The following is a 21,829-nucleotide window of genomic DNA, read 5'->3' on the forward strand; positions in this document are numbered from 1 at the left end:
TGTTCCAAAGCTTCTGGGTACACAACATTTTTTGTCTTGTCACCTCCATTTCTGTCAGTTACTACTGTTATTATTTAGTTAATTGATTTATGGTTATTACAGGTCATTGAATTATGGTAATTTCTGTCAGTTATTACAGTTCATTAAAGTTTTCCCTAAATTCCATCAAGTGAAAGGCCCAGGTCAAAGGATCCAATGTTTCCACTCTGAAGTTTTCATCCTAATCCATCCAGTGGCAGGCCCAAAACAGGCTCCCTGAGTCAAAGTTTTGCCCAGCGCATTACGCTTTAAGACCCGACGGAGACCCGAACACCTCTAAAACTTGGCCAGGATCCAACTGGACCACCTCGCATTGTTTTCATCCCAATCATTGCAGGGGTGTCTGAATGCATAAATGGACAAACAGACCAATTAATTTTATATACACAGTAAGATATATGTGGTTCTGGCCCTGAAAGGGGTGTTTTTTTGTTTTTGTTTCAACCCTGCCAGTATTTTAAGTTGGATAATGAAGGGTATGTGTACAAAGTTTGGTCCAGATCCATCAAGCCATGTAAGAGCCTATGAAGAACAAACATATATAATCAATGAGCAAAACCAAGAAGCCAAACATGTAACATTGAATCTTTTATTCAAAGAAAAACAATGTCATATTGACTTCATAATGAAAAAGCAAAAAGGGTGCAAAGCACCAGAGAGAACAAAAATATATTAAAAATACTAGAACACTAGTCCAGAGTGCAAAGGTCCTATTTAAATCCTACACTGATTAACAAAAGCAATATTGTTTTAACATTTGAACAGTCATAGTTCAGTGGACAGGAATCCAGTAGTTGGCAAATAGCTGATAAACTGCAGAGAAAAGCACATGCCCATGCATAGGCACCCCACAGGTTATGTATCTTTTACCTACAATTGTGAAGCATTGCTAGATCTACCAAGCCCCCCCCCCCCCCCCTCAAAAAATAGTGAGAGGAGAAAACACTGCTCTATTGCGTCCAGATTGGTAAAAAGAGACTGACAAAGGAATGTGCGCATAAAACAATTAAGGTATTTCAAAGTAGTGATGACTTAGTAATACCATAATACACAAAAGGTTACCAGTATCCAAGTAGGTAGGTCTTAAAATGGATTTAATGTCAGAAATTTTCCAAACCACCTTTGTTTGCATAGAGACTACAGCTACCATGAAGCAAACGTAGCTTTTTGACTATTCCGCCAACCCCTCAACCCTTCCTTTTTTTATACCAGTAGGTCACTTGCTGAATTACTGATTAAAAGATAATAAACAGTAGGTCATTTGCTTAATTACGGACTATAAAATAATATACCCTGGCTTTTTTTTTTTTTAATCAGTGAAGTTCTCACAGGAGTTTGAAAAGCCCCTGTACAGATAGACTGTTATTGTTATTCAATATTTCAACATCTGTGTTAGTCATTATTACAACGTAAAATGTTACTGACCCAATTAAGTACAATTATTAAAATATACTGTTTAGAAACTGTTTAATTTCTGTGATGGTGGGAAGCTTCGTATGATCAGTTGCTGACACTTTATTTTCTCAAAAGTTCTATATAAAGTGTGGAAGCGAAATGAATGTCATTTTCTGGTGGAAGCCAGGTATGTATACCAGAAGAACGCTACCAAGTTAGCGAACAGCACCCGGAACTGAGGAGACAAAAATAAGTGGACAATTGTTGAGTTATCTAGCAAATTAGAATACATGATAAAGAGTACTCAATAATAAATTAGGTCATATGGTTTTCTTTTGCATGATGTATAGGAAGTGGTTAATGTGTTTCATATAGATAAGTGTGCGTCCAGATACGATTGCTGTTTAGAAAAAAAAAAAAAAAGTGCAATCCCAGTCTTGTTTATGCGATGATCGCCAGAAAGCCTCTCTGCTCACTACATGTTATAGGACTGTGGCTGCTATGGTAATTCAAGCACTTAAACTGTAAATCAATAGCAGCTTGAATCCAAACCCAAAGGGAAAAAAAATTAGGACTTTAATTACCTACCGGTAAATCCTTTTCACGTAGTCCGTAGAGGATACTGGGGTTCCATTTAGTTCCATGGGGTACAGACGGATCCACTAGGAGCCATGGGCACTTTAAGAATTTGATAGTGTGGGCTGGCTCCTCCCTCTATGCCCCTCCTACCAGACTCAGTCTAGGAAATTGTGCCCGAGGAGATGGACATACTTTGAGAGAAGGACAGATAAAGATAGTGGTGAGCTTCCGAACCAGCACACACAAACAGAGGAAAGATATGCTAACACAACTTTAAACAGGAACAGCAACAGCTGAACCAACAATATTTAACCAAGTAACAGTGCAGAAAGAACGAAGCACTGGGCGGGCGCCCAGTATCCTCTACGGACTACGAGAAAAGGATTTACCGGTAGGTAATTAAAATCCTATTTTCTTACGTCCTAGAGGATACTGGGGTTCCATTTAGTACCATCTGGATGTACCAAAACTCCCAAACCGGGAGGGAGAGTGCGGAGGTTCCTGCAGAACTGATTGAGCAAACTGAAGGTCCTCAGAGGCCAAAGTATCAAACTTGTAGAACTTGGCAAACGTGTTCGAACCAGACCAAGTAGCAGCTCGGCAGAGCTGTAAAGCAGAGATTCCCCCGGGCAGCCACCCAGGAAGAACCCACCGACCTAGTAGAGTGGGCCTGTACAGATTTTGGAACCGGCAAAGCTGCTGTGGAATAAGCATGCTGGATTATGAACATGATCCAGCGTGCAATTGTCTGCTTTGAAGCAGGACACCCAATTTTATTGGGATCATAAAGAACAAACTGCGAATCCGATTTTCTGCGATGAGCGGTTCGCTTTACATACACCTTCAAAGCCCTTGCAACATCCAAAGACTTTGAAGTAGCAGAAGTGTCGGTGATAACCGGAACCACAATAGGTTGGTTGGTTGATGTGAAACGCAGACACCACTTTCGGAAGATATAGCTGAAGAGTTCTGAGCTCAGCTCTGTCCTCATGGAAAATTAAATAGGGGCTCTTGTGAGACAAAGCCCCCAGCTACGTCACACGTCTTGCGGAAGCCAAGGCCAACAGTGTAACGGTCTTCCACGTAAGATATTTTACGTCCACCTCCTGTAATGGTTCAAACCAGTTCGATTGGAGGAACTACAGCATCAAATTGAGATCCCAAAAGGTGCTGTGGGGAGGCACAAAGGAAGGTTGGATGTGCAGAACACCTTTCAAAAACATCTGGACCTCAGGGAGAGAAGACGATTTGTTTTTGAAAGAAAATGGACAAGGCCGAAATCCGGACTTTTATGGAGCCCAGGCGTAGGCCCACATCCAACACCTGCCTGCAGAAAAAGTAGTAATTCTCCAGTGGAATTTCACCTGGGATGTTAAGTTCTGATCTCACACCAAGAAGAGACTTATTGCTTCCAAATACGGTGGTAATGTTTAGAATTTTCCCCCTTCCTGGCTTGGATCATGGTTGGGATAACTTTGTTAGGGATCCCTCTTCTGGCTAGAATCAGCCGTTCAACTTCCATGCCGTCAAATGTAGCCGTGGTAAGTCCTGATACACGAACGGGCCCTGTTGAAAAAGATCCTCGCGAAGAGGTAGAGGCCACGGATCTTCAAGGAGCATCTCCAGAAGGTCCGCGTACCAGGCCCTTCTTGGCCAGTCCGGAGCAATGAGAATTGCTTGAACCTTTTCCCTTTTTATTCTTTTGAGAATTCTTGGGATCAGAGGAAGTGGGGGAAACACGTACACCATCTGACAGACCCATGGAGTCGTCAGGGCGTCAACTGCCACTGCCTGTGGGTCTTTCAACCTGGAACAATACCGCTTGAGCTTCTTGTTGAGACGAGAGGCCATCATGTCACTTTGTGGATATCCCCACCGACGTGTCAAGCACCTGAACACCTCCGGGTGAAGACCCCACTCCCCCGGGTGCAGGTCGTGTCTACTGAGGAAGTCTGCTTCCCAGTTGTCTACTCCCGGAATGAAGACCGCTCACAACGCCACAGCGTTTTTTTTCTGCCCAGAGGAGAATTCTTGACACCTCTGACATTGCTGCTCTGCTTTTCGTTCCGCCCTGTCGGTTTATGTACGTCACTGCAGTCACACTGACCAACTGGACCTGAATGGCCTGATCGTGAAGAAGATAAGAGGCCTGCAGAAGGGCGTTGTATATGGCCTTGAGTTCCAGAATGTTGATTGGTAGGATGACTTCCTGACATGATCATCTTCCTTGAAACTGCTCCCCCTGGGTGACTGCTCCCTAACCTCTGAGGCTTGCGTCCGTGGCTAACCGGATCCAGTCCTGAATTCCGAACCTCCGACGAGGTGAGAAATCTGTAGCCACGCTTTTGGTGACTGACGGATCCTCTGGTGCATGTGAAGATGCGATCCGGACCATTTGTCCAACAGATCGAGCTGGAAGGGTCTTGTGTGAAGCCTTCTGTATTGAAACGCCTCATAAGAGGCCACCATTTTCCCTAGAAGGCAAATGCATAGATGCATAGACATCCGGGTTTGTCTTAGAACATCCCGCACCATCGACTGGATCACCAATGCTTTTTCCAACGGAAGGAATACCTTCTGCGCCTCCGTATCCAATATCATCTCCAGGAATGGGAGCCTCAGTGTTGGTTCCAGATGAGATTTTGGCAGGTTCAAAATCCATCAGTGATCCTGGAGTAGTCGGGTTGAGAGAGCAATGTTGACTAACAACCTCTCCCTGGATGGTGCTTTTAGAAGCAGATCGTCCAGATACGGAATAATGTTCACTCCCTGCTTGCGGAGTATAAACATCTCTGCCATCACTTTGGTGAACACCCTCGGTGCCGTGGAGACACTAAATGGCAGGGCCTGGAACTGATAGTGACAGTCCTGCAGTGCAAACCGTAGAGAAGCCTGATGAGGCGGCCAGATCGGAATGTGAATTTATGCATCCCTGATATCCAGAGACACTAGGAATTCCCCCTACCTCCAGACCTGAGATCACCGCTCTCAGAGACTCCATCTTGAACTTGAACACTCTTAAGAACGGGTTCAAGGACTTGACGTTCAGAATTGGTCTTACGGAACGGTCCGGTTTCGGTACTACAAACAAGTTGGAATTGTACCCCTTGTTGAGCAGATGAGGTGGGACTGGAACAATGACTTGAGTCTGTACCAGTTTTTGGATGGCCTGCTGTAAAGTTATACTTGCCTCTTGTGAAGCTGGTAAGCCGGATTTGAAGAATCTGTGAGGTGGGAGCTCTTGGAACTCCAGTCTGTAGCCCTGGGAAATAAGATCTATGACCCAGGGATCCCGGCATGAACTTGACCAGATGTGACAGAAGAATTTTAGTCGGGCTCCCACTTGACAGTCCTCCAGGCATTATGGTCCACTGTCATGCTGAAGGCTTTGAGGACGCAGAGCCTGAGCTCTGTTCCTGAGCAGTTGCTGGTTTGCGTGGTTTACCTCTTGTGCCACTGGAGGCTGTAGAAGCACCTCTGGATTTTCCCTTAAACTTGGCTGTCCGAAAAGATTGTAAATTTGAAGCTGAATAAGCTTTTCTGGCTGGGGGAGCTGCGGAAGGAAGATACGTAGACTTACCAGCAGTAGCTTTGGAGATCCATTTGTCTAGTTAGTCTCCAAACAAGGCCTCTCCTGTAAATGGTAGGCCTACCACACCTTTCCTGGAGTCCGCATCAGCAGTCCACTGGCGTAGCCACAAGCCCCTGCGTGCTGACACTGCCATAGCGGTGGTGCGTGCATTAAGCAAACCAATCTTTTATGGCTTCCACCATAAAGTTCGCAGAGTCCTGTATATGCTGCAGGAGTAAAACAACATCCTCCTAGACAAGGAATCTAACCTGTCAATTAGGTTACCTGACCACTTAGCAATGGCTTTTGTGATCCACGCACATGCAATAGTGGGTCTCTGGGCCACCCCAGCAGCTGTGTACAATGATTTGAGAGTAGTCTCAATTTTACGATCAGCAGTCTCTTTTAGGGAGGCTGCATCAGGGACAGGCAATACAATTTTTCATAACAGCCTAGAGACTGATGCGTCCACTATCGGTAGATTTTCCCATTTTTTCCTATCCTCCAGAGGAAAAGGAAAAGATGAGAGCAACCTTTTAGGGATTTGAAACTTCTTATCAGGATTAACCCACGGTTCATCAAACAGGGTATTCAATTCCTTTGATGCAGGAAAAGTGACTGAGGACTTCTTTTTTACATTAAAGTAAGATTCCTCACACTTCTCAGACACCTTATCAGGAATTTGCAGAACCTCTCTTATAGCCTCTATTCCCCGTGACAGAATAGCACCCCCCCCCTCCAAATCCACCTCACCCTCCTCCATGTCTGACCAGTCAGAGTCAGATTGTAGGATATGGGCCAGAGATAGTTTTTTGCGGACAAATAGGAGGGGATTGAGACGCTGGTTTGGGGACAGTCTGTCTTAAGTATTGCGTCTCTTTCTCATTGCGGGATAGCTTTGTAGAAATATTTGAGATCATTCCCTTAATGGAATTAACCCAGTCTGTTTCAGCCCCGCTATTTTGGGAAGGTAGTGAGCCCCCTGGTGAAGAGGAACACTCCGCTGTACAAGAAACACACTCTTTGCCTGACATAATGTAAATGTGACAGCGCACACACACACACACACACACACACACACACACACACACAGGAAAAGGTTAAGCACAACTAACCCACAAAAAGCCCTTCAGGGAGACAGTTATTTGGAGCCACCCCCTACCGCGCCCATATCGCTAAGGTAATTTGGAGACTCTCCAGAGGAGCTGCGTGTCCCTGTCAGTCAGTGTCTGTGTCCACTGCAGAGGGAAAATGGCGCTGGTGAGCTGCTGGATCGACTCATAGTGAAGGCCCCGCCCCTTCAATGGGGCGAAGTCTTCCCACTTGTTTTATACTGGCTGAGGTAATCTGGAGCTTAAAATGGAGATAAAACCGTTTTGAGGCTGTTTTTGCCAGTGTGGGTACTGTGTACAGTGTACTGAGACGCAGCTGTGTACCGTGTCTGGAGACGCATTCCGCCCCGGTTAGAAGCCATGCGTCTCCATGCCATCATGCCGCCATAATGGCCGGCGACCCGCTAGCCGGGACGCCGGCTTAGTACTCACCACTCTTTATTCTTCTGGCTCTGTTAGTGTGGCGGCGTGCTGCGGGAATGTACACGCTGTGGTGGGGCTTGCGAATAGTTCCCTCAGGAGCTCAGTGTCCTGTCAGCGGGGAACGGGACCATTAACCCCTCAAGAGGTTGGCCCCCCTCCCCTCAAAGTCCCACGAAGCAGGCAGGTTGGCGCCAACCAGCCCTGCCTGAAAATAACAAACAAAATAAATGCAGAAAACTCTTGAGGAGCTTCCATAAGCGTGACCGGCTCCTCCAGGAACATTTTCTATACTGAGTTTGGTAGGAGGGGCATAGAGGGAGTAGCCAGCCCACACTATCAAATTCTTAAAGTGCCCATGGCTCCTAGTGGACCCATCTATACACCATGGTACTAAATGGAACCCCAGTATCCTCTAGTATACTTGTAAGAAAACTATTTGTTTTCTTACAAGTATACAGACCGATTTATATTATGGGAACACTTACACTTTAGAGAGGGTTGCACCTTTAATGCTCTGCCATAAAATGGTGTCTTTTACATTTAGCCCCATCTATCTGCACCAGGCATTCCCAACCTTGGCCCTCAAAGCACACTAACAGTCCAGGTTTTAGCGATATCCATACTTGAGCACAGGTGACTTAATTGGTATCTCAGTTATTTTAATTTAAACCATCTGTTCATCAGGATTTCTTATTTGGGGGTCACACCATTTCATGTGCAGAACCTATAGTTCATGCCTCTTGGATCCACCAATCAGCAGCCAGCTTTCACTTAAGGCATCAAAGAATGCCAAACAGGTAAGTTTTAGAGGTCCTGCTTATAGGTTAATAAATCTGTTGTACTAAGCTGTGTTCCTTCCAAAGTACTACTATTTGGTATATACTGGATATTAAACTGTTCCCCTTCAAACCCTAGAAGACACAAACTAGGATTTAAAATTTTACATTTAAAGAACAAAAATAGAATTTTTGTATGAGTAGATATAATTTCTACCTAAAATGGGTGGGATTCAAATTTTCCGTCCCTCCCTCCCACCCTCATCGCGCCCACTGGCAGTATTCAAATGTTGCTGCCGATGGGTGCGATATCAGCATTTCAGCTTGCCACCCCCAGGGGTAGTGAGCTGAAATGACCAAAAAGTGACCCGTTCGGATGCCCAAACGGGACTTTCCAGGATCGCGCCCATGACTTTAGTCTGTTTAGCTGCGGCTAAACCCATCTCTTATGGGCACGATCAGCACGAAAACGGGGGTCAACAGAATATCGCCCCGCGATCTTCCGTCACTTTAGACAGGAGATCGAGGGCAATAAAACATTTCAATCCCGCCCAATATGTGAATAGTAGATTAAACCAAAGATTATAATTATGCATGGAAGCAGAATCTAAATTAGTAGTGCGAATACATGGATTGGGTTGTTTTCTCTAACGTCCTAAGTGGATGCTGGGGACTCCGTCAGGACCATGGGGAATAGCGGCTCCGCAGGAGACAGGGCACAAACATAAAGCTTTAGGATTAGGTGGTGTGTACTGGCTCCTCCCCCCATGACCCTCCTCCAAGCCTCAGTTAGGTTTTTGTGCCCGTCCGAGCAGGGTGCAATCTAGGTGGCTCTCCTAAAGAGCTGCTTAGAAAAAGTTTTTATTTTTTTTATTTTCAGTGAGTCCTGCTGGCAACAGGCTCACTGCATCGAGGGACTTAGGGGAGAGAATTTCAACTCACTTGCGTGCAGGATGGATTGGATTCTTAGGCTACTGGACACCATTAGCTCCAGAGGGAGTCGGAACACAGGTCTCACCCTGGGGTTCGTCCCGGAGCCGCGCCGCCGACCCCCCTTACAGATGCTGAAGATTGAAGGTCCGGAAACAGGCGGCAGAAGGCTCTTCAGTCTTCATGAAGGTAGCGCACAGCACTGCAGCTGTGCGCCATTGTTGTCACACACTTCACACCAAACGGTCACGGAGGGTGCAGGCAGTGCCAGATTAAGGTCCTCATGGGCCTGGAGCTGTAATTTATGAAGGGCCTACTGGGCGCCGCTGCATGGGGAAGGACCAGCATGGTGAGGGTGTGACTACTGATATGGGGGTGTGGTCTGTGCAGTGTGGTCTGGCTAGCACCATGGAGAGCATAGCTATCCACTACCTAACTATGGTTTATTTTTGTGTTACGAGCCAATTAACCTACCAGTATATATTTGGATTGTGGCAGTAGGAAACCCATGCATGTATGGGGAGAATATACAAACTCCACACAGTTAGGGCCGTGGTGGGAATCAAACCCATGACCTAACTGCTGTAAGGCAGTAAAGCTAACCATTACACCATCCGTAGACCTGATAGTGGTGGCAGTCCAAGCCACATGGGAATTTTTCCCCCAGAACATTTAAAAAATACATTTATATAATGCTATCCTATGACTAAACTCAATGAGCATCTACTGCTATGGTTTTTTCTAATATGCATTTTCAGGTTTTTTTAACATGCCACTACCATGTAAAAAATATTCTACCGCTAACCCTACTACCGCACACATTACACTACCCATGCACAAACTCCTCACACACACACTGCTCTACCGCTAACCCTACACCCGCTCCCCACACACACTACACTACCCCTGCACCTCGCACACACTACACTTCCCCTGCACCAGCTCCCTGCACACACTACACTTCCCCTGCACCCACTCCCCGCACACACTACACTTCCCCTGCACCCGCTCCCCGCACACACTACACTTCCCCTGCACCCGCTCCCCGCACACACTACACTACCCCTGCACCCCGCACACACTACACTTCCCCTGCACCCACTCCCCGCACACACTACACTTCCCCTGCACCCACTCCCCGCACACACTACACTTCCCCTGCACCTGCTCTCTGCACACACTACACTACCGCTAACCCTGCACCCACTCCCCGCACACACTACATTTCTCCTGCACACACTACACTTCCCCTGCACCCGCTCCCTGCACACACTACACTTCCCCTGCACCCACTCCCCGCACACACTACACTTTCCCTGCACCCACTCCCCGCACACACTACACTTCCCCTGCACCCACTCCCCGCACACACTACACTTCCCCTGCACCCACTCCCCGCACACACTACACTTCCCCTGCACCCACTCCCCGCACACACTACACTTCCCCTGCACCCGCTCCCCGCACACACTACACTACCCCTGCACCCCGCACACACTACACTTCCCCTGCACCCACTCCCCGCACACACTACACTTCCCCTGCACCCACTCCCCGCACACACTACACTTCCCCTGCACCTGCTCTCTGCACACACTACCGCTAACCCTGCACCCACTCCCCGCACACACTACATTTCTCCTGCACACACTACACTTCCCCTGCACCCGCTCCCTGCACACACTACACTTCCCCTGCACCCACTCCCCGCACACACTACTTTCCCTGCACCCACTCCCCGCACACACTACACTTCCCCTGCACCCACTCCCCGCACACACTACACTTCCCCTGCACCCGCTCCCCGCACACACTACACTACCCCTGCACCCCGCACACACTACACTTCCCCTGCACCCACTCCCCGCACACACTACACTTCCCCTGCACCCACTCCCCGCACACACTACACTTCCCCTGCACCTGCTCTCTGCACACACTACACTACCGCTAACCCTGCACCCACTCCCCGCACACACTACATTTCTCCTGCACACACTACACTTCCCCTGCACCCGCTCCCTGCACACACTACACTTCCCCTGCACCCACTCCCCGCATACACTACACTTCCCCTGCACCCGCCCCCGCACACACTACCTCTAACCCTGCACCCGCTCCCCGCACACACTACACTACTGCCAACCCTGCACCCGCTCTCTGCACACACTACACTTCCCCTGCACCCGCTCCCTGCACACACTACACTTCCCCTGCACCCGCTCCCTGCACACACTACACTTCCCCTGCACCCGCCCCCGCACACACTACCTCTAACCCTGCACCCGCTCCCCGCACACACTACACTACTGCCAACCCTGCACCCGCTCTCTGCACACAATACACTTCCCCTGCACCCGCTCCCCACACACACTACACTACGCTAACCCTGCACCCGCTCCCCGCACACACTACACTTCCCCTGCACCCGCTATCTGCACACACTACACCACCGCTAACCCTGCACCCGCTCCCCGCACACACTACACTTCCCCTGCACCTGCTCTCTGCACACACTACACTACCGCTAACCGTGCACCAGTTCCCAGCAAACACTATACTACCGCTAACCCTACACATGCTCCCCGCACACACTATACTACCCTGCACCTGCTCCCTGCACACACTATACTACACTACTAACCCTGCACTCGTTCCCAGCACACACTATACTACATTACTTACCCTGCACCCGCTCCCAGCACACACTACACTTCCCCTGCTCCCCGGACACACTACACTTTCCCTGCACCCGCTCCCCACACACACTACACTTTCCCTGCACCCGCTCCCTGCACAACTACACTACCGCTAACCCTGCACCCGCTCCCAGCAAACACTATACTACCGCTAACCCTACACACGCTCCCTGCACACACTACCCCTAACCCTGCACCCGCTCTATGCACACACTACCCCTAACCCTGCACCCGCTCCCTGCACACACTACCCCTAACCCTGCACCCGCTCCCTGCACACACTACCCCTAACCCTGCACCCTCTCCCTGCACACACTACCCCTAACCCTGCACCCTCTCCCTGCACACACCACCCCTAACCCTGCACCCTCTCTTTGCAAACACTACCCCTAACCCTGCACCCGCTCCCTGCACACACTACCCCTAACCCTGCACCCGCTCCCTGCACACACTACCCCTAACCCTACACCCGCTCCCTGCACACACTACCCCTAACCCTGCACCCCCTCCCTGCACACACTACCCCTAACCCTGCACCCGCTCCCTGCACACACTACCCCTAACCCTGCACCCTCTCCCTGCACACACTACCCCTAACCCTGCACCCGCTCCCTGCACACACTACCCCTAACCCTGCACCCTCTCTTAGCAAACACTACCCCTAACCTTGCACCTGCTCCCTGCACACACTACCCCTAACCCTGCACCCTCTCTTTGCAAACACTACCCCTAACCCTGCACTCGCTCCCTGCACACACTACCCCTAACCCTGCACACACTACCCCTAACCCTGCACCCTCTCCCTGCACACATTACCCCTAACCCTGCACCCGCTCCCTGCACACACTACCCCTAACCCTGCACCCTCTCCCTGCACACAATACCCCTAACCCAGCACCCGCTCCCTGCACACACTATCCCTAACCCTGCACCCGCTCCCTGCACACACTACCCCTAACCCTGCACCCGCTCCCTGCACACACTACCCCTAACCCTGCACCCTCTCCCTGCACACAATACCCCTAACCCTGCACCCGCTCCCTGCACACACTATCCCTAACCCTGCACCCGCTCCCTGCACACACTACCCCTAACCCTGCACCCGCTCCCTGCACACACTACCCCTAACCCTGCACCCGCTTCTGCACACACTACCGCTAACCCTGCACCCGCTCCCTGCACACACTACCCCTAACCCTGCACCCTCTCTTTGCACACACTACCCCTAACCCTGCACCCTCTCCCTGCACACACTACCCCTAACCCTGCACCCGCTCCCTGCACACACTACCCCTAACCCTGCACCCGCTCCCTGCACACACTATCCCTAACCCTGCACCCGCTCCCTGCACACACTACCCCTAACCCTGCACCCGCTCCCTGCACACACTACCCCTAACCCTGCACCCGCTTCTGCACACACTACCGCTAACCCTGCACCCGCTCCCTGCACACACTACCCCTAACCCTGCACCCTCTCTTTGCACACACTACCCCTAACCCTGCACCCTCTCCCTGCACACACTACCCCTAACCCTGCACCCGCTCCCTGCACACACTACCCCTAACCCTGCACCCGCTCCCTGCACACACTATCCCTAACCCTGCACCCGCTCCCTGCACACACTACCCCTAACCCTGCACCCGCTCCCTGCACACACTACCCCTAACCCTGCACCAGCTTCTGCACACACTACCCCTAACCCTGCACACTCTCCCTGCACACACTACCCCTAACCCTGCACCCTCTCTTTGCACACACTACCCCTAACCCTGCACCCGCTCCCTGCACACACTACCCCTAACCCTGCACCCTCTCCCTGCACACACTACCCCTAACCCTGCACCCTCTCTTTGCACACACTGCCCCTAACCCTGCACCCGCTCCCTGCACACACTACCCCTAACCCTGCACCCGCTCCCTGCACACACTACCCCTAACCCTGCACCCGCTCCCTGCACACACTACCCCTAACCCTGCACCCGCTCCCTGCACACACTACCCCTAACCCTGCACACACTACCCCTAACCCTGCACCCGCTTCTGCACACACTACCCCTAACCCTGCACCCTCTCCCTGCACACACTACCCCTAACCCTGCACCCGCTCCCTGCACACACTACCCCTAACCCTGCACCTTCTCTTTGCAAACACTACCCATGGGTTGACAGCAGGGACTTTTTGCTGTGAGAGGGAGCAACAACTCCCCCTCTTGTATATAAACAGGGGCTTCTTTGCAGTGTGATGCGGTGGGTGGGGGGAAACCCCTTTTGTATATACCATATATAGGGGCAATTTGTAGGGGAGCCCTGGACATACAGGGCTTTCCTCTTTTAATCACGCATCCCCCCTCCACACACACACACACACACACCCCTACTACACACACACACACATTTCCAGATCCAGGGTACCTACTACCTACCTCCTCCCGTCCCGCGGTCCCAGCTACAAAAAATAGCCACCTCCTCAGCCTTGGACGCCGGGTACCTGAGTAGGTTCATCATGGGCTGCCGCGCGGATATCACGTTCCGTTAGGCCACGCCCCCTTGTCACAGTCCGCTTCCCCTGGCCCTCCCGGTGACTGACAGATGACATCACCAGGAGGCGGAGCTTAAACGCTCATCACTGAGCGGCGTGGCTTGAGTACAGGGGGCGGGCTACATCCCGGAACTTACAATGGTGCACTATACGTGCCTTGGTGCCCCCCCCCCCCCCCGAATGTGCACAAGAAGGGGGTGATGCTGGAGGGGACGGGTCTGACGCTGTAGGCTGCAGTAGGAGGAAATTTGTTTTTCCTGTTTACAGCAGCATGGACATCTATGGGCGGATGCAGTGGGCCTATTTTGGAGAGTGGGCCTGGAGCTGCAGCTCCATCCGCCCCATTGTTAATCCGGCCCTGGGTGCAGGGCGCTGCTGGGGGCGCCCTGGGCAGCAATATTTAATACCTTTATGGCAAAAGAATACATCACATATAGCCATTGAGGCTATATGTATGTATTTAACCCATGCCAGATATCTAAAACTCCGGGAGAAAAGCCCGCCGAAATAGGGGGCGGGGCTTATTCTCCTCAGCACACAGCGCCATTTTCCTGCTCAGCTCCGCTGTGAGGAAGGCTCCCAGGACTCTCCCCTGCACTGCACTACAGAAACAGGGTAAAACAGAGAGGGGGGGCATTTTTTTGGCGATATTTTGATATATTTAAGCTGCTATAAGGAACAACACTTATATAAGGTTGTTCCCATATATATTATAGCGCTTGGGTGTGTGCTGGCAAACTCTCCCTCTGTCTCCCCAAAGGGCTAGTGGGGTCCAGTCTTCGATAAGAGCATTCCCTGTGTGTCTGCTGTGTGTCGGTACGTGTGTGTCGACATGTATGAGGACGATGTTGGTGTGTAGGCAGAGCAATTGCCGATAATGGTGATGTCACCCCCCAGGGAGTCGACACCGGAATGGATGGCTTTGTTTATGGAATTACGTGATAATGTCAGCACATTACAAAAATCAGTTGACGACATGAGACGGCCGGCAAACCAGTTAGTACCTGCCCAGGCGTCTCAGACACCGTCAGGGGCTGTAAAGCGCCCTTTACCTCAGTCGGTCGACACAGACCCAGACACAGACACTGAATCTAGTGTCGACGGTGATGAAACAAACGTATTTTCAAGTAGGGCCACACGTTATATGATCACGGCAATGAAGGAGGCTTTGCATATCTCTGATACTGCAAGTACCACAAAAAGGGGTATTATGTGGGGGGTGAAAAAACTACCTGTAGTTTTTCCTGAATCAGAGGAATTAAATGATGTATGTGATGAAGCGTGGGTTAACCCAGATAGAAAAGTGCTAATTTCAAAAAAGTTATTAGCATTATACCCTTTCCCGCCAGAGGTTAGGGCGCGCTGGGAAACACCCCCTAGGGTGGATAAGGCGCTCACACGCTTATCAAAACAAGTGGCGTTACCGTCTCCTGATACGGCCGCCCTCAGGGATCCAGCGGATAGGAGACTGGAAACTACCCTAAAAAGTATATACACACATACTGGTGTTATACTGCGACCAGCCATCGCCTCAGCCTGGATGTGCAGTGCTGGGGTCGTCTGGTTGGATTCCCTGACTGAAAATATTGATACCCTGGATAGGGACAGTATTTTATTGACTATAGAGCAATTAAAGGATGCTTTCCTTTATATGCGAGATGCTCAGAGATATTTGCACTCTGGCATCGAGAGTAAATGCGATGTCCATATCTGCCAGAAGGAGTTTATGGACGCGACAGTGGTCAGGTGATGCGGATTCCAAACGACATATGGAAGTATTGCCGTATAAAGGGGAGGAATTATTTGGCGTCGGTCTATCGGATCTGGTGGCCACGGCAACTGCCGGAAAATCCACCTTTTTACCTCAGACCCCCTCCCAACAGAAAAAGACACCGTCTTTTCAGCCGCAGTCCTTTCGGTCCTATAAGAACAAGCGGACAAAAGGACAGTCATATCTGCCTCGGGGCAGAGGAAGGGGTAAGAGAGGGCAGCAAGCAGCCCCTGCCCAGGAACAGAAGCCCTCTCAGGGTTCTGCAAAGCCCTCAGCATGACGCTGGGGCCTTACAAGCGGACTCAGGAGCGGTGGGGGGTCGACTCAAGAATTTCAGCGCACAGTGGGCTTGCTCACAGGTGGACCCCTGTATCCTGCAGGTAGTATCTCAGGGTTACAGGTTGGAATTCGAGAAGTCTCCCCCTCGCAGGTTCCTAAAGTCTGCTTTGCCAACGTCTCCCTCAGACAGGGCGACGGTATTGGAAGCCATTCACAAGCTGTTTTCTCAGCAGGTGATAGTCAAGGTACCCCTCCTACAACAGGGAAAGGGGTATTACTCCACGCTATTTGTGGTACCAAAGCCGGACGGCTCGGTAAGACCTATTCTAAATCTGAAATCTTTGAACCTGTACATACAAAATTTCAAGTTCAAGATGGAGTCACTCAGAGCAGTGATAGCGAATCTGGAAGAAGGGGACTTTATGGTGTCCCTGGACATAAAGGATGCTTACCTGCATGTCCCAAATTGCCCTTCACATCAAGGGTACCTCAGGTTCGTGGTGCAAAACTGTCATTATCAGTTTCAGACGCTGCCGTTTGGATTGTCCACGGCACCTCGGGTCTTTACCAAGGTAATGGCCGAAATGATGATTCTTCTGCGAAGAAGAGGCGTATTAATTATCCCTTACTTGGACGATCTCCTGATAAGGGCAAGGTCCAGAGAACAGCTGGAGGACGGAGTAGCACTAACCCAACTAGTGCTGCAACAACACGGGTGGATTCTGAATTTTCCAAAATCTCAGTTGACCCCGACGACACGTCTGCTGTTCCTGGGAATGATTCTGGACACGGTTCAGAAAAAGGTGTTTCTTCCGGAGGAGAAAGCCAGGGAGTTATCCGAACTTGTCAGGAACCTCCTAAAACCAGGGAAAGTGTCTGTGCATCAATGCACAAGAGTCCTGGGAAAGATGGTGGCTTCTTACGAAGCGATTCCATTCGGCAGATTCCACGCACGAACTTTTCAGTGGGATCTGCTGGACAAATGGTCCGGATCACATCTGCAGATGCATCAGCGGATAACCTTATCGCCACGGACAAGGGTGTCTCTTCTGTGGTGGTTGCAGAGTGCTCATCTGTTAGAGGGCCGCAGATTCGGCATACAGGACTGGGTCCTGGTGACCACGGATGCCAGTCTGAGAGGCTGGGGAGCGGTCACACAGGGAAGAAACTTCCAGGGAGTATGGTCAAGCCTGGAGATGTCTCTTCACATAAATATACTGGAGCTAAGAGCGATTTACAATGCTCTAAGTCTGGCAAAACCCCTGCTTCAGGGTCAGCCGGTGTTGATCCAGTCGGACAACATCACGGCAGTCGCCCACGTAAACAGACAGGGCGGCACAAGAAGCAGGACAGCAATGGCAGAAGCTGCAAGGATTCTTCGCTGGGCGGAAGATCATGTGATAGCACTGTCAGCAGTATTCATTCCGGGAGTGGACAACTGGGAAGCAGACTTCCTCAGCAGACACGATCTACACCCGGGAGAGTGGGGACTTCATCCAGAAGTCTTCCACATGATTGTGAACCGTTGGGAAAAACCAATGGTGGATATGATGGCGTTCCGCCTCAACAAAAAACTGGACAGGTATTGCGCCAGGTCAAGAGACCCTCAGGCAATACCTGTGGACGCTCTGGTAACACCGTGGGTGTTCCAGTCAGTGTATGTGTTCCCTCCTCTGCCTCTCATACCAAAAGTACTGAGAATTATACGGCAAAAGGGAGTAAGAACGATACTAGTGGCTCCGGATTGGCCAAGAAGAACTTGGTACCCGGAACTTCAAGAGATGCTCACGGAGGATCCGTGGCCTCTACCTCTAAGACGGGACCTGCTTCAGCAGGGACCGTGTCTATTCCAAGACTTACCGCGGCTGCGTTTGACGGCATGGCGGTTGAACGCCGAATTCTAAGGGAAAAAGGCATTCCGGAAGAGGTCATTCCTACACTGGTAAAAGCCAGGAAGGAGGTGACTGCACAACATTATCACCGCATTTGGAGAAAATATGTTGCGTGGTGTGAGGCCAGGAAGGCCCCCACGGAGGAATTTCAACTGGGTCGATTCCTACATTTCCAGCAAACAGGATTGTCTATGGGCCTCAAATTGGGGTCCATTAAGGTTCAAATTTCGGCCCTGTCGATTTTCTTCCAGAAAGAATTGGCTTCAGTTCCTGAAGTCCAGACTTTTGTAAAAGGAGTACTACATATACAGCCCCCGGTTGTGCCCCCAGTGGCACCGTGGGATCTTAATGTAGTCTTGGATTTTCTCAAATCCCATTGGTTTGAGCCGCTCAAATCGGTGGAGTTGAAGTATCTTACATGGAAAGTAACCATGCTACTGGCCCTGGCTTCAGCCAGGAGGGTATCAGAATTGGCGGCTTTATCATATAAGAGCCCATATCTGATTTTCCATACGGACAGGGCAGAACTGCGGACGCGTCCTCATTTTCTGCCTAAGGTGGTGTCAGCGTTTCACCTGAACCAGCCTATTGTGGTGCCTGCGGCTACTAACGATTTGGAGGATTCCAAGTTGTTGGACGTGGTCCGGGCATTGAAAATATATATTTCAAGAACGGCGGGAGTCAGAAAGTCTGACTCACTGTTTATATTGTATGCACCCAACAAGATGGGTGCTCCTGCGTCTAAGCAGACGATTGCTCGTTGGATTTGTAGCACAATTCAACTTGCACATTCTGTGGCAGGCTTGCCACAACCTAAATCTGTCAAGGCCCATTCCACAAGGAAAGTGGGCTCATCCTGGGCGGCTGCCCGGGGGGTCTCGGCATTACAACTCTGCCGAGCTGCTACTTGGTCAGGGGCAAACACGTTTGCAAAATTCTACAAATTTGATACCCTGGCTGAGGAGGACCTTGAGTTCTCTCATTCGGTGCTGCAGAGTCATCCGCACTCTCCCGCCCGTTTGGGAGCTTTGGTATAATCCCCATGGTCCTGACGGAGTCCCCAGCATCCACTAAGGACGTTAGAGAAAATAAGAATTTACTTACCGATAATTCTATTTCTCGTAGTCCATAGTGGATGCTGGGCGCCCATCCCAAGTGCGGATTGTCTGCAATACTTGTACATAGTTATTGTTACAAACAAATTCAGGTTGTTATTGTTGTGAGCCGTCTGTTCAGAGGCTCCTACGTTTGTCATACTGTTAACTGGGTTCAGATCACAAGTTATACGGTGTGATTGGTGTGGCTAGTATGAGTCTTACCCGGGATTCAATATCCTTCCTTATTGTGTACGCTCGTCCGGGCACAGTATCCTAACTGAGGCTTGGAGGAGGGTCATGGGGGGAGGAGCCAGTACACACCACCTAATCCTAAAGCTTTATTTTTGTGCCCTGTCTCCTGCGGAGCCGCTATTCCCCATGGTCCTGACGGAGTCCCCAGCATCCACTACGGACTACGAGAAATAGAATTATCGGTAAGTAAATTCTTATTTTTTTCTTACACAGACTGCCCTTACCTGCACAGGAACGTAGTTTACATTGATGTACTGAAATGGCGTCCAGACTTTCCAATTCATCTTTAATGCTGACCAATAACTATCCTTCAGCTTCTGATTTAGTATGTTCAGGTCTTTTCCCTAAAGAACAAAGTGGGTACAAAATTCTAATGGTACACACAGCCATGCTGCTTAACCAGACAACAGAGTACATAAGAAGAAATAGTTTAATTTCCACTTGCACCATGATTCTCAGCATACTCAATCAATATGCAATTGCTAGGACCATACAGGAACCCTGGCTGAAGACTTGGGAGGGTGTTATCCTATTAGCACCGATGCGACATGCTCCTCCCCCCAATGATGGCACTTATCAGGGATTATGCTTAATCTGTGATAAGCGGGCTGCCGAAGCCCACATAACACATGGGCCCACCATGTGTTTTTGCACAATCGCAAGTCCAATTTCGGCAAATCAAAATGGCCTCTAATTGGATACCGCAATAACGACCATCGTTCATTAATCGCTATATACAAGGCTAAGTACAAGGGTGGTTTTAGACCAAGTAAGTGATAGATGGTTAGGCAGTATGGTTTTGGTAAAATTTTGATTTGGTAAAGGACTGAGGGCCTGACTTAGGGGGTGATTTAGACCTGATCGCTGTGGTGCGTTTTCGCACAGCAGGCAATCAGCAATAGACTGCACACACGTATGCACTGCAATGCACACAACAGGCAATGCACACAACGGTCAGCAACAGGCTTGTGTGAAAAATGCAATCGCACAGCCATTCGCATGCTGATTGACAGGAAGAGGCCGTTTGTGGGTGGTAACTGACTATTTTCTGGGAGTATCAGGGCAAACGCAAGCGATGCCAAGCATTTTCAGGGAGGGTATGTGATGTCAGCTCCGGACCCGATCAACCTGTTTTCATTGCACTGGAGGAGTAAGTCCTAAGCTGCGCACAATAGAAAAATCATTCAATGGTGAGTGAGGTGCGAACAGATTTGCTCTTCTGGGTCCAGCTCTGTTGCAGACAGTTACAGGACATGGCAGCACCTCTGGTGACCAGGATTCCTGTGCCCTGCGTCGGCCTTCTGATGGGGTGTGAGCCTCGTGGTACCTGCTGTGCAGTGTTCAGGTCTGGATGCCGGGGAGTGCAGCGCAGGTGATCCTCTCCTCAGACTAAGACTGGATTGATGAGGGGATACAGGACTTTGGGATGGGGAGCTGGTAATGCAGCAGAGAGTCATTGGGAAGAGAAAGACTGTGGGGTGTGTGGGAGGAAGGATATAGATTATATATATATATATATATATATATATATATATATATATATATAGAGAGAGAGAGATATCTCCACATATATCACTGTAATGGGCCCTGGTAATCACTCAGCTGATTAAACACAGAGTATGGTAAAGTCTATACTTCGTGCACCCCAGAGAAAAGTCGATCGTGTGTAAAAGATAAGGTGTAATAAGCTGCAATCATATACCACCCCACACCCTTTCTTTTAAGATACAGTGCAATTTTAGTTTGATGAACATTCTTGTACAGAAAGGTCAAATGTATCCAAGCATGTTTTAAAACAGATTTAATGCCAGAAGTTGTAGTAAAACCAGTATGTGTTTATTCTTTTGACTTCCTGGATCGCCCCCCTTCCGTACACAGTCCAGCTGGAAAGAGGAGGCTGGGTGGTTTCCCTAGCAACAAAGGGGTCAGCAGTGTGGACTAACTCCAGGTAAACACCAGACAACATACTGCCAGATATATCGAAACAATATATCGGCAATATCGTCTATTGGTGGTCATTCCGAGTAGTTCGCTCGCAAGCTGCTTTTAGCAGCTTTGCACACGCTAAGCCGCCGCCTACTGGGAGTGAATCTTAGCATAGTAAAATTGCGAACGAAAGATTAGCAGAATTGCGAATAGACACTTCTTAGCAGTTTCTGAGTAGTTCCAGACTTACTCAGCAACTGCGATCAGTTCAGTCAGTTTCGTTCCTGGTTTGACGTCACAAACACACCCAGCGTTCGGCCAGACACTCCCCCGTTTCTTCAGACACTCCCGCGTTTTCCCCAGAAACGGCAGCATTTTTTCACACCCATAAAACGGCCAGTTTCCGCCCAGAAACACCCACTTCCTGTCAATCACATTACGATCACCAGAACGAAGAAAAAACCTCGTAATGCCGTGAGTAAAATTCCTAACTGCATAGCAAATTTACTTGGCGCAGTGCGAACATTGCGCATGCGCAATTAGCG

General features: G+C 49.8%; 1 protein-coding gene across 1 annotated transcript in view; it reads right to left on the bottom strand.

Moving 5' to 3' along the window:
• Positions 1–614: 614 nt before the first annotated feature.
• Positions 615–21,829, bottom strand: part of PXMP2 (peroxisomal membrane protein 2) — a 59,272-nt gene continuing 38,057 nt past the window's right edge. Inside the window, exons 4-5 of the mRNA XM_063913395.1 lie at positions 19,583–19,702; positions 615–1,669 (exon numbers count right to left, since the gene is read on the bottom strand). Coding sequence (XP_063769465.1) covers positions 1,601–1,669; positions 19,583–19,702 — 189 coding nt within the window. The 3' untranslated portion in view covers positions 615–1,600. The remainder of the gene's footprint in view (positions 1,670–19,582; positions 19,703–21,829) is intronic.

Source organism: Pseudophryne corroboree, chromosome 1 (assembly GCF_028390025.1).
Source record: "Pseudophryne corroboree isolate aPseCor3 chromosome 1, aPseCor3.hap2, whole genome shotgun sequence".
Taxonomy (NCBI): Eukaryota; Metazoa; Chordata; class Amphibia; order Anura; family Myobatrachidae; genus Pseudophryne; species Pseudophryne corroboree.